General features: G+C 41.7%; 1 protein-coding gene across 1 annotated transcript in view; it reads left to right on the top strand.

Moving 5' to 3' along the window:
• HGFAC (HGF activator) overlaps nucleotides 1-13598 on the top strand; it is a 46713-nt gene that overhangs the window by 20641 nt on the left and 12474 nt on the right. The window contains exons 8-9 of the mRNA XM_061993922.1: nucleotides 10895-11069; nucleotides 13334-13419. Coding sequence (XP_061849906.1) covers nucleotides 10895-11069; nucleotides 13334-13419 — 261 coding nt within the window. The remainder of the gene's footprint in view (nucleotides 1-10894; nucleotides 11070-13333; nucleotides 13420-13598) is intronic.

Raw genomic sequence — 13598 nt, 5'->3', positions numbered from 1 at the left:
TAACGATCTTGATGAGGGAACAGAGGCACTGTCAGCAAGTTTGCTGACAATACTAAACTGAGGGGAGCTGCTGACACACCAGAAAGCTGTGCTGCTATTCAGTGAGTCCTGAACAGGCTGGAGAGTTGGGCAGAGAGAAATCTAATGAAATTCAACAAGAGCAAGTGTAGAGTCTTGCATCTGGGAAAGAACATCCCCATGTACCAGTACAGGTTGGGGAATGAACTGTTTAGAGACTAGTGTAGGGGAAAGGGTGCTGAGGGTCTTGGTGGACAGCAGGATGAGCATGAGCTTGCCCTCGTGGCCAAGAAAGCCAATGGGATCCTGGGGTGTATTAGATGGGTTGTGGGCAGTAGGTTGAGAGAAGTTCCTCCCCCTCCACTCTGCCCTTGTGAGACCACATCTGGAATATCGTGTCCAGTTCTGGGCCCCTCAATTCAAGCAGGACAGGGAGCTGCTGGAGAAAGTTCAGTGCAGGGCCACCAAGATGATGAAGGGAGTGGAGTATCTCCCTTATGATGAAAGGTTGAGGGAGCTGGGGCTCTTTAGCTTGGAGAAGAGGAGACTGAGGGGTGAACTCGTTAATGTTTACAAGTACATAAAAGATGGGTGTCAGGAGGACGGAGCCAGACTCTTCTCAGTGGTGTCCAATGATAGGACAAGGGGTAATGAGTGCAAGCTGGAACATAAGAGGTTCCAAAGAAATAGAAGGAAGAATTTCTTCACTGTGAGGGTGAGGGAGCACTGGCACAGGCTGCCCAGATGGATTGTGGAGTCTTTTCTCTGGGGACATTCAAAACCCACCAGGACGAGTTCCTGTGTGACCTACTCTAGGTGGTCCTGCTCGTGCAGGAGGGTTGGACTGGATGATCTCTCAAGGTCCCTTCTAACCCCTCAGATTCTGTGATTCTGTGATGTTACAAGGAATTGGAGGGTGGAGGAAGGTAATGTAGAAGGGGGACCGGTGCCTTTCTGTTTGTGTGGTTAAAAGCCCAGCGTTGCATTCACACTATCATCCTTAGTTGGTATGCAGATGGAAACTAATACATATTTTGCCCCATTTCCTGGGTAAAAGCACTTCCTTCTCTTTAAAATTGCTTTGATATGGGCTTTGGATGTGGGTTGTTAGAAAATTTGGGGGTTTTATTCGTATTTTATGGCTTTTAAAAAATTTATTGGAGGATATCACCTACTCTAGGTGGTCCTGCTCTGGCCGGGGGGTTGTTCTAGATGATCTTCTGAGGTCTCTTCCAATCCTTAAGATTCTGTGACTGTTTATGTTAGTGAGGTACCTTTATTCTGTTTAATTACTTGCCAAATCTCTTTGTGAAATGTTTAGTCTTTACAGCTGGCTTTGCTGCTTTACTGTTGAAGAGAAGAATAGCTGATAGTCTTATGTGGATAACTGATGTAGGGTTTGACATCACGTATTTCAATGATTTGTCAGTTTTTACCTGAATTTTTAAAGTTCAAGATTTCCTTAATCATTGGATAATCCATTGTTCTTGATTGCTAGCTGGGGTTTGGTTTTGTCCCATTCCTTGTATCAGAACTCTGTAACAATTCAGGATGGGTTCTTGTGGAACTATTTGTAAAAATATGGTAGCTATGTATTAAAATAAATCAGTGGGATGGATGAGTTGTCGGACGTTTTGGTGCTTTTTATAATCAACCTAATGAACAGGTAGAGAGTTGCACATGGAAAGCTTGTTTGGATTTGTGGCACCATGGTTGTGTGTTACAGTAGATGGTAGGTTTGGGAGGACTGGGAGGACTGCACAGAGGCTTATATGTTTTGAGTTTTCTTTGGATTATGGTTTAAGAAGCAATAATGGTTTTGCTAGCATTTTAGTCATGATGAAGTATGAAGTTAGAATCATAGAATCACAGAATGGTAGGGTTGGAAGGGACCTTTAGAGATCATCTAGTTCAACTCCTCTGCAGTAGCAGGTCAGCCTGGATCAGGTCACACAGGAACATGTCCAGGTGGGTCTTGAAGATCTCCAGGGAAGGAGATTCCACACCCTTCCTGGGCTCCCTCACTCTCACCATGAAATAGTTTTTTCTTATGTCTAAATGGAACTTTTTGTGTTCCAGCTTCATCCTATTACCCCGTTGCCCTGTTGCTAGATACCATCAAAAAAAGTGATGCCCCAGCCTCCTGACACCCACTCTTTAGATATTTGTAAATATTAATGAGATCCCCCCTCAGTCTCCTCTTCTCCAGACTAAACAGCCCTAGTTCCTGCAGCCTTTCCTCATATGAAAGATGTTCCAGTCCCCTGATAATCTTGGTGGCCCTGCACAGACTCTCTCCAGAAGTTCTCTGTCCCTCTTGAGCTGAGGAGCCCAGAACTGGACACAGGACTCCAGATGAGTTATTGAAATATTTTTAAAGCTATGTTTTTCTAGTGATTTCTTTTTGTTTTCCCTGGTTAGGCTATGGGTAATGGAATTAGAGGGGTACCATAGCTTTAAAGAAAGTATGAGTTGGAATGCTAATTGTGGAAAGCCTATGGTTATATAAGGAGATGTGTTGTTTTATGTCAGAAGTAGGCTGAAGATTTTTTGAAAAGGAAGATGACAGAATTGTTGAGTATATAATTATATGTAAGAAAAAAATACCCTCTTGGACATATTTTTGGGGGTTAAACTGAGGGAGTTTGAGGTAAAATTAAAAAAGACAGTAAACCCACCTTTTTAGTAGTTGTTTTACTGAAATAGGGTGTTTGCAGTATTCTACTAAAAAAGGTAGTTTAGTAAAGGAAATTCAGCTCTGGAGCTAGGAAAGTTTTAAATATTTTCCTTCTGAAGAAGAGAGTTGATGAAGATGACGGGTCTTAACTTCTTGGTTTTCATTTACCAATTACCTATAATCTACTAGAATGCTTGTGGATTAGTGTTATTTTTCAAAAATGTTTTAGGTTCCTGTGGGAAAAAAGAGAAATAAGGTGAATTGCAATAACAAGGTCAGTTGTCTGACAATGATGGCTGAATATTCAACGAATCAGTGCGCCACTGACCTTGGATGAGCAGATCTGCTTCTAAGAGCAACAGATCCTTCAATACTAAGGCAGTGTAAGCAATATGCTTATGCAGAGGCATAAAATTTCTTTGTTGCTATCCATCTGCATTGTTAATAGATGAAACAGGATCAAGTTGAAATATACATTGATAGATGTATTAGAAAGGCTTCAAAGACATATAAATGCCCTCATGAACCATCTGCTATCTAGTGTGAGCTGAAGTGCTTTCTCTGACCAATGCAGATGACATAGGGAAAGCACTTAAGTCTTTAGCTCTGGAGCTTCCTGGAACATTGCAACAGGAGAGGACATAGCTCCCAGAAAGCTCTGGACAGAGAATGTTCTCCTGATTCCACCAAGGTTTTGCTTCAGTTTGTGATTTTCTAAAGAACTCTTCTACTGGGATAATCGATAACTAAAACACTGGAGAAGACATCTTGTAAATGTGATAGTAAGCAGAGAGGGAACTTATGTCTTTCTCCTCTTCTTCTCTCTTCCTTCCTGCCATCAGCTGATACAGAGCAGTGCAAAAGGGAAATTAACCCAACATTGTATTTAATAAGAGCTTTACAGGTTGTTCAGGGATAAAACAAATCATGTCTGAGAGAAAGGATTACTTAAAACTGGTGCAAGATTAGGACCTTCAGGGGGAAAATGTACTTTTATTAACAGAATGAAAAAGCTTATGGATATCTGGAGGAAAATACAGACAAATCTCAAAAACATTAGGAAAATTGCCGATGAGATGTTTTGAGGAAAAGAAAATCTAAAAGATACATTATTTTCTATAGAAAGATTTCCAAAAGAAACTCGTACTAGTGGTCGACATTGTAACTACAGAATCTGAAACAAGATTTGGTGACAATAAGTCTTGTGAAATGTTTTCAGGAAGTTAACAGTTATAAATGGTTGGATAACTGCTATTTGGTTGCTTTTAACACCTGAAACTGCGTTTTACTGAAAAATTAAGAGGAAAGAAATTGGTGTGACATGCTGATAAAATACATAATTCCAATACAACTAAAATGTATTATATGAGCTACTTATACCTCTTGGATTTTAAAATATAATGGGAAATTATTACTATTTTTTTTCCTGAAAAGAAACAGTGATGAGAGTGACATAGGTCTGCAGAGTAACTTCAATCTCATTTGCATCAAAACTTTCATCAACTGAATGTTTAAGCCATTTGCACTCTTAAAAATAGTGATTCATAGTGCTTCAGGGAAGTGAATGAACAAGACAAATACATATATTATGCCCTTCGTTACTTTCTTCCACAGAAGAAAATAAATACATTTCTGAGTTATGAGAAGTTGCAGAAGCTATAGAGAATTGAGAATGAACAATTCCCAGTCAGAGTAATCCATTAAGAACTGCTGAAAACAGACCACCTACACGTCATTTCTAACAAAGAGGGAAGAAGACTTTTTTTTTTTCCGAGTTGCACCAGTTTAAAAAAAGAGTATCAGGTGCAAAACATCTGTATGACTGCAACAGTTGCAGAGATTTTTTTTGGGAAACTGTCTTGAATTATAGGTGATAAGATATATTGGATTTTGTAGATACTTCTTAATGGCCTTAGACACATAAAAGTGCCATTTAATGAGCAGTGATTTGGGTACTGTGGTGCTACTGCAAGCCAGTCAAATAAAGCGTGCTGCCATTCAGCGGGATCTCGACCGACTGGAGAGGTGGGCAGAGAGGAACCTCATGAGGTTCAACAAGGACAAGTGCAGAGTCCTGCACCTGGGGAGGAACAACCCCGTGCACCAGTACAGGCTGGGGATTGACCTGCTGGAGAGCAGCTCTGCAGAGAGAGACCTGGGAGTGCTGGTTGATAATAAACTAAATATTAGCCAGCAATGTGCCCTCGTGGCCAAGAAGGCCAATGGCATCCTCACGGCATCAAGAAGAGTGTGGCCAGCAGGCTGAGGGAGGTTTTTCTCCCCCTCTACTCTGCCCTGGTGAGGCCTCATCTGGAGTCCTGTGTCCAGTTCTGGGCTCCTCAGCTCAAGAGGGACAGGGAAGTGCTGGAGAGAGTCCAGTGCAGGGCCACCAAGATGATCAGGGGACTGGAACATCTTTCATATGAGGAAAGGCTGCAGGAACTGGGGCTGTTTAGTCTGGAGATGAGGAGACTGAGGGGAGATCTTATTAACATTTATAAATATCTAAATGGTGGGTGTCAGGAGGTTGGGACATCCCTCTTTTCTATAGTAAATAGTAACAGGACAAGGGGTAATGGGATGAAGCTGGAACACAAAAAGTTCCACTTAAACATAAGAAAAAACTATTTCACTGTTGAGGTGAGGGAGCTCTGGCACAGGCTGCCCAGAGGGGTTGTGGAGTCTCCTTCCTTGGGGGTCTTCAAGACTGGCTTGGACATGTTCCTATGCGACCTGATCTAGGTGACCCTGCTTCTGCAGGGGGGTTGGACTAGATGATCTCTAAACGTCCCTTCCAACCCCAACCATTCTATGATTCTATTCTATCCTGCGCCCAATATACTCCTTACAAGACAAAAAGAAGCAAAAAGCCTATCTGAGATATATTACTGTTCCTCACAAGAGCAGTATGTTATCTAAACTTTTTAGTTACATGAAGAGAACATGAGGGATGATTTAGAAGGGGGCCAAATTCTTGCTGTTGCAAGCTTCTGGCAGCTTTAGGAATGACTGGCAGACCTGACGAAACAGAGATGCATTGGATTTTAAGCCTGACTAGGATGAGCACAACTTGTAAACACCATCTGCAAGATATCCAGACCATTGGTATTGTAGAATATGGCCCTGGTTCCCCACTGAAATAGAATCTCTTGCTTCATCCTCATAAAAGTAGTCAACTCTAAATCATCTTTGAATGTAATAAATACAGTATCAAATAAAAACAGACCTGGCACTTCCCTGGATAAATAAAAGAATTTAGCATATAGAATGATGGTGGTGTTTTCATGACACTGTTTCAGGCAAACAAAGCAGTGTAACTAAAAACTTGCCCCAAAAATAAACGGAAGGCTTGTGAAGAAATGTTTACTGTTGCTAGCAATGCAAATGATCAACAAATTTTTTTCTCTGAGCTCCTAGATTACAGCCATTAAAATATAAGTTTCAGTTAATGTTATATTCAGAATTAGTGAAATAAAGAGAGTTTGATTTAAGGTGCAGGTAGGAGAAAATATTTGCTTGTCATCTGAGAATGGTCTGCCAGGCCAAGCTAGAAAGTGAATTCTGCCAAGTACTTGTATGTTAAGTCACATTGAAGTTCTTTCATCAAACTGCCTGACCTCCAGCTCCCAAATTTATTCCATATCCTTGCTTGTGCTTTTGAGATCTGTTGCTACACCGAGGACATGGAAGGATAATTGACATCAGCAATTCAGTGCTATGATTCACTATTTCAATGCTGGTTATATGCCCCGGATCATGTGTCCCCTTATTCTGTTAAACAGACCTTCAGCAATAGCTGTCTGCACTGTGTGATATGATAGATCATCATCACAGTGTGTTTTTCAAGAGTCAGGCAATCTCATGGTTATATATTTAAGTATGTTTATAAGTTTAGAAGGAGATTCCACCAGTCTTGCAGATGTCAAGAATAAGTCACACTGGCACGGCTGGGATAAGAAACCCTCTGAGGCTCGGTCACAATTAATCCTCTTTGTACATTAGATGGTTTTGTGTTTCCTGTAGGATACTCTGAGCTGTGTTTCGAGGTGTAGACTTTCTCCTCGGTGTAGCTATTTGTATACAAATGCATCCCCATATGTTTTTCAGCCATAATGTTGGTATGTGCGGTTGATAGATCTTGGCAGCTGAGTATATATGTCACGGAATTTGTATGTGTGAGACCTATCTGACAAATAAATGGGTTTTGAATAAGAAAATTCAACTTAGTAGTTGTTTTTTGCAAAATGTATATATTTGCAATATGTAGTTACATAAAAAATATACATATGTATACTGTATATACAGATATATACACACATGTATAGAATCATAGAATAGTAGAGGTTGGAAGGGACCTTTAGAGATCACCCAGTCCAACTCCCCTGCAGAAGCAGGGTCACCTAGATCAGGTTGCGTAGGAACATGTCCAGGCAGGTCTTGAAGACCTCCAAGGAAGGAGACTCCACAACCCCTCTGGGCAGCCTGTGACAGGGCTCCCTCACCCTCATGGTGAAATAGTTTTTTCTTATGTTTAAGCTTCATCCCATTACCCCTTGTCCTGTTGCTAGCTACTATAGAAAAAAAGGGATGTCCCAACCTCCTGACACCCACCCTTTAGATATTTATAAATGTTAATAAGATCTCCCCTCAATCTCCTCTTCTCCAGACTAAACAGCCCCAGTTCCTGCAGCCTTTCCTCGTATGAAAGATGTTCCAGTCCCCTGATCATCTTGGTGGCCCTGCACTGGACTCTGTCCAGCACTTCCCTGTCCCTCTTGAGCTGAGGAGCCCAGAACTGGACACAGGACTCCAGATGAGGCCTCACCAGGGCAGAGCAGAGAGGGAGAAGAACCTCCTTTGACCTGCTGGTCACACTCTTCTTGATGCCCCCAGGCTGCCATTGGCATTCTTGGCCACAAGGGCACATTGCTGGCTCATGGTTAGTTTGTTATCGATCAAGACTCCCAGGTCTCTCTCTGCAGAGCTGCTCTTCAGCAGTTCGACCCCCAGCCTGTACTGGTGCATGGGGTTGTTCCTTCCCAGGTGCAGGACTCTGCACCTGTCCTTGTTGAACCTCATGAGGTTCCTCTCTGCCCACCTCACCAGCCGGTTGAGATCCCGCTGAATGGCAGCACAGCCTCTGGGGAATCAGCCAGTCCTCCCAGTTTGGTGTCATCAGGGAACTTGCTGAGGGTACACTCTATCTCCTCATCCAGGTCGTTGATGAAAACATTGGACAAAACTGGCCCCAGAACCGATCCCTGTGAGACTCCACTGGCCACAGGCCTCCAACTCAATTCTGTGCCACTGATCACCACCCTCTGGGCTCTGTTATTCAGTCAGGTCTTGATCCACCTCACTGTCCACTCATCTAAGCTACACTGCCTGAGCTTTCTGATGAGGATGTTATGGGAGATAGTGTCAAAAGCCTTGCTGCAGTCAAGGTAGATGACATCCGCTGCTCTCCCCTCATCTAGCCAGCCGGTTATGCACTCATAGAAGGCTATCAGGTTGGTCAAACAGAATTTCCCCTTGGTGAAGCCATGTTGAGTCCCCCTGATCCTATCCTTCATATCTTATTCTATCTTATTCTATCTTATGCTTCATATGTTCAATGATCACATTCAGGATGAGTTGTTCCATCACCTTTCCAGGGATGGAGGTGAGGCTGACCAGCCTGTACTTTCCTGGGTTGTCCTGTCATCCATGATTGTTCAGAAATGATGGAGAGAGGCTTAGCAATTACATCAGCCAGCTCCCTCAGCACTCTGTCATCCCATCAGGACCCATTGACTTATGAGCCTTAAACTTGGCCAACAAGTCTTTAACCTCTTCCTGTTCCATCCAGGGCAAGTCCTCTGCTGTCCTGGCCATCCTGTTCTCCTTGCTGGACTGGGCTTCCAGAGGGTCAGCCTTTGCCATAAAGACTGAAGCAAAGAAGGCATTCAGTACTTCGGCCTTCTCTGCATCCTCAGACACCAGGGCACTCTCAGCATCCTTCTACTGCTGATGTACTTGAAAAATGCCTTATTACTGTCCTTAACATCCCTGGCTAAATTTAATTCTAGAAGGGCTCATGGATACGTATGTGGCCATAAAAAGTAGTATTTTCCAAAATCAAGCCTTTTAAGCACTTGCCATCAGGGCGGGATTGTTTTCAGTCCTTGATAACACAGATATCTCTGAGCTGGTTGACTTAAGGTACCTTTAGTGTCAATGAAATCATAGAATTGTTTTAGTTGGAAAAGATCTTTAGACCATAGTTTGGATCATTGAATCCAAACAGCAACCTAACACTGCCAAGCCCACCACTAAACCATGTCCCTAAGCATCTCATCTACATGTCTTTTAAATATCTCCACCACCTCCCTGGGCAGCCTATGCCAGTATCCAACAACTCAGTGAAGAAGTTTTTGCTAATATCCAATCTAAACCATCCTTGATGCAACTTGAGGCTATTTCCTTTTATCCTGTCACTTGTTACTTGGGAAAACAGACTGACTCCTACCTTGCTATAACCTTGTATCAGGTAGTTGCAGAGAGCAAGAGTCTCTCTACAGCCTCTTCTCCAGGCTAAACTAACCCCGGTTCCCTCAGCCACTTCTCATGAGACTTGTTCTCCAGATCCTTCACCAGCTCTGTTGTCCATCTCTGGACACACTCTGGCACCTCAATGTCTTTCTTGTAGTGAAAGGCTCAAAACTGAACACAGCACTTGAGATGCAGCCTCAACAGCACTGACCACAGGAGCATAATCACTTCCTTAGTCCTGCTGGCCATGCTGATACAGGATGCCTTCTTGGGCACCTGGGCACATGCACACCAACAGGTCCTTTTCATCTGGGCAGTTCTCTAGCCACTCTGCCCCAAGCCTGTACTGTTGCCTGGGGTTGTTGTGGCCCAAGTGCAGGACCCAGCACTTGCCCTTGTTGAATCTCACTCAATTGGCTCTGGCCCATCACTCCAGCCCATCCAGGTCCCTCTGAAGAGCATCCCTGCCCTCAAGCAGATCCCACTCAGCTTAGTGACATCAGCAAACTTACTGAGGGTGCACTCAATCCCTTCATCCAGATAGTTGATAAAGATGTGAAACATAACAGGCTCCAACATTTAGCCCTGGAGAACACCACTGGTGACCAGCTACCAACTGGATTTAACTCCATTCATCACCACTTTCTGGGCCTGGCCATCCAGCCAGATTTCCACCCATCTCAGAGCACATCCATCCAAGCTGTGGGCAGCCAGTTTTTCCAGGAGGATGCTCTTGGAGACTGTGTGAAAGGCTTCACTGAAGTCCAAGAAGACCACATCTACAGCCTTTCCCTCATCCACTAAACGGGTCACTTTGTCATAGGAGATCAGGTTGGTCAAGCAGGACTTGCCTTTCAAGAAGGCATGTTGACTGTCCCTGAACCCTTCATTGTCCTGTATGTGCCTTACAATGACAGTCAAGATGATCTGTTCCATAACCTTCCTTGGCAGTGAGATCATGCTGATAGGCCTGTCGTTTCCAGGATCTCCCTTCCGGCCCTTGTTGTATAGATGGTTGTCACATTTGCCATCCTTGGTTAGATTCCATCCGGCCCGTGCATTGAGGTGACGCAACACGTCAGATACCTTTTCCCCAGGGACTAAGAGGGGCTTCATTCTTTCCTCTGTCCCTATCTCCCAGCTCATGGGGCTGGATGCCTGGAGATGCAGTCAATGTAGTCAAGGGTGTATGGCAAGATTAATCTAATCTTTAAAAAGTTGCTTCAGATAGGCTGGATCACTTTGTCACTAGAAATGCCTATTTCTCTTAATTGACTAAAAAGGCAGTCTCCAGTGATGAGCTCAGTTGTGTCTAAAATTAGACAGGAGGAATCCCAGCCATATTGCTGACTTTGCTGCAGATTGCTGACTAAAATCTTCCATAAGCAGTATAAATTTTAGGTGTAATTTTCTGCCATATTGCCTGACAAAATAGTTATTTGTGAATGAGTAAAATGAGGCTAACTCAATACTAAATTTAAACAGAAGTTTTAACTGCTCAGGTTCTTTTCTTCTGAAAAAAAAAAATCATTTGATGTGTTCCTCTGAAAGGTGAAAGGCACTGTACAGAACTGGGCCCTCTGACTCTCCTTTGGGACCTCAGTCATGAAATTAGTATTTAACATGTAATAAGCATTGATTCCTGACCAGTGTCTTATCCTTTGTTAGATCCTAGTCATCGGTGCTATGTTGGCAATGGCACAGAGTACAGAGGCACAGTAAAGACAACAATTTCTGGACACAGCTGCTTGTCTTGGAATTCAGACTTGCTTTACAAAGAGCTTCATGTTGACAGCGTTGAGAAAGCAATACAGCTTGGCTTGGGGCCATTCTCTTACTGCAGGTAAGAAAGTTCTCATTTGCTCTGTACTTGTCAATCAAGAGATGGGTGTATTGTGGAAGGGAGTAGGGCTAGGAATCTCATAGCAAGTGTTAACCCTGCTTTGGAAAAGCTGACTGACTTAACAGCTTGACACAAGGGATATATGTGTACAGAACACAAGACTTAATAATATTGTTAAAGCAATAGCTGGACCTGCCAAGAGAAGCTCAGATGCAAAATAATGTTGGAAATCCCAGGCCTGTTTTTTTTCTGAGATTTTTTTTCCCCTCAAATGAGATCATAGTGCAAAACTTTTGAAATTATTCATAAATGACTATCCAAAGGGTCAAAGAAATGCAGCAGCCAAATTGAAATGGTTAACTTGGTATTTCTAATACTCAAATTGTGAAATATGTAACATAAAGGAAAATATTTTCAAAAGTGAAAAGTTTTTTAAAATGAAAAATCAAAGCAGTATGTTTCAATACTATCAAAATAGGATGTCAATTTTCTTCCAAAGCAAAACTATTGCTAAATAAGATTTCGTGATGTTTCGTTTTTCATTCAACCATATATTGGTAAACTACATTTCTACTGAATTTTTGTGTTCAGATGTAATAAAAATAGCTTGTGGTGTACAGGTTTTTGCTTTATCATCAGTCATTTTATATTCTCCTTGTCTCTGAGGTCTTCATGAGATCAATGGATATCCACAAATAAAGGAAATGTTTGATTTAGAAAGGATGCTGGAAATGAACAAGTGCTAAAAATGGCAAACTTAGGTGATGCTCCATAAATTACTGATTGATGTCTAGGCTTTGGTTTTGGTTTTTTCTTTAGTGTGGTTTTTGTTTGGGTTCTGCCTCCACCTCTGGAAGTTAGACCAGTATTTCAGGAAAATCAAAATGTACTGCACTTCCTAATTTGTTTGATGATAAAAAACATGCATGCAAGCATGCTTCTTCTCTATCTGTCACAAATAATAAGCAGTTCCTACTCCCTCTCTTAATCCAGATCTGCTTGCTTTCCAAGGCTTGGGACTGATTGCAGCACTTAAGTGTGAGATTTCTAGTGTCCCAGTACAATATGGCAATTTATTGGGCACATACTTTATGCTTTAATAAAACTGAATCCCTTCAATTGGCATCATTTAAGCACAATATTCACTTGCCGATTTGAAATGCAAAGAACAAAATGGTGTAGGAGCTGATGTGTTCAAGTTCTGAAGAGCTGAGAAAAAAGCTTTTCACTTTTTTTGTCAGCTTGCTACAATTTCTGGGGATATCTCTGCTACGCTATATAATCCTGCAGATATCTTCTTCTTCAAATAGTCTAATTTAGAAACATTGTTGGCGGAAGATGACTCAACCTGCGTTGTTTCTTCAGTTCTGAGAATTTCAAAGTACTTTAATCTTTTTCTGAAGATAAGTCAGATTAAATAGAAAAAAAATAATGAAGAACCTTACAATAATAGAAAGTGGTCCCGATAAATCCAACTGAAATTAGAATTACTGTTTATCTGGAGCCCTGAATTACTTTGTCTATTTCTGAAGATCTTTCCTATATTCTTGCAGGAGTAAACTGGGCAAATTTCTAGTTATGTATAAGGCATCAATAAAAATAATTAGCCTGTACCATGGAGAAATTCTAATGGAATCATCAAAAAATCTGTTTAACACTAAGACAACAATGGGGTAAACTGTTTCTGATATTCCTTTTTTTCCCCCCTTTTTACAGAATACAATATTTTGTTGAGGTAGTCTTTCATTTCTTCAGACTCTCCAGGGAATGTGAACCTGAGCTTTTCACATTTGTCTTTGCTAGCTATTCTTGTTATGGAATTTCTATGAATCTACCTGTGTTGGAATTTCCTCTCTTAAAAAAATAATCTAAAAAAGGAATATCTCCCATGGGTTTTAGTCCTGAAAATAGCTGAGATGATATCTGTTAAAGCACTTCAGTGTGGGCTGTGTTTAAACCATGTGAACATGCTCATGCGTTCAAATGCTTGTAGGCAAGTTTTACAGGTGTTCAGTCATGTGTCTGTATTTCAAGTCCTAGAAAACCTTAGACCTGGTTAGCCTTAAGCATGAAGAATTCTGCTGAAACTCTGCTCACCCATTTAGGGATTAGCAGGTACTTCATCACGTTGTCAGATGGCTCAAAACCTGAGAGTCCTGTCAGTCCTCTGTATGGAGTAAGAGGAAAAAGTAGAAACCCTCTGGGAAGCTTGGAGCAACACTGTGGTTAATGCTTAGAATTCATTTTCTCCCTAAACTAATTAGAAATCCAGATGATGATGAGAAGCCATGGTGTTACATCATGAAGGACAACAGTTTGTCGTGGGAGTATTGTGATGTTCCATCTTGTGGTATGTAAAGGCTCTCTTATAAACCATGTTATAAATGAATGAAGAAAGATTTATTGATACTAGAACAAGTTTTCACTGTATAATTTTCAATGTTCTACTTTTCTCAGGAGTGTTGAATATTTTACTGTTTGCAGCAAATCAAATGACAACAACAGGCTTCTTTTGCATATTTTGGAGTT

The sequence above is a fragment of the Colius striatus genome, chromosome 3 (assembly GCF_028858725.1).
Source record: "Colius striatus isolate bColStr4 chromosome 3, bColStr4.1.hap1, whole genome shotgun sequence".
NCBI classification, from domain to species: Eukaryota; Metazoa; Chordata; class Aves; order Coliiformes; family Coliidae; genus Colius; species Colius striatus.
This window is presented reverse-complemented; position numbering and strand designations above follow the sequence as displayed.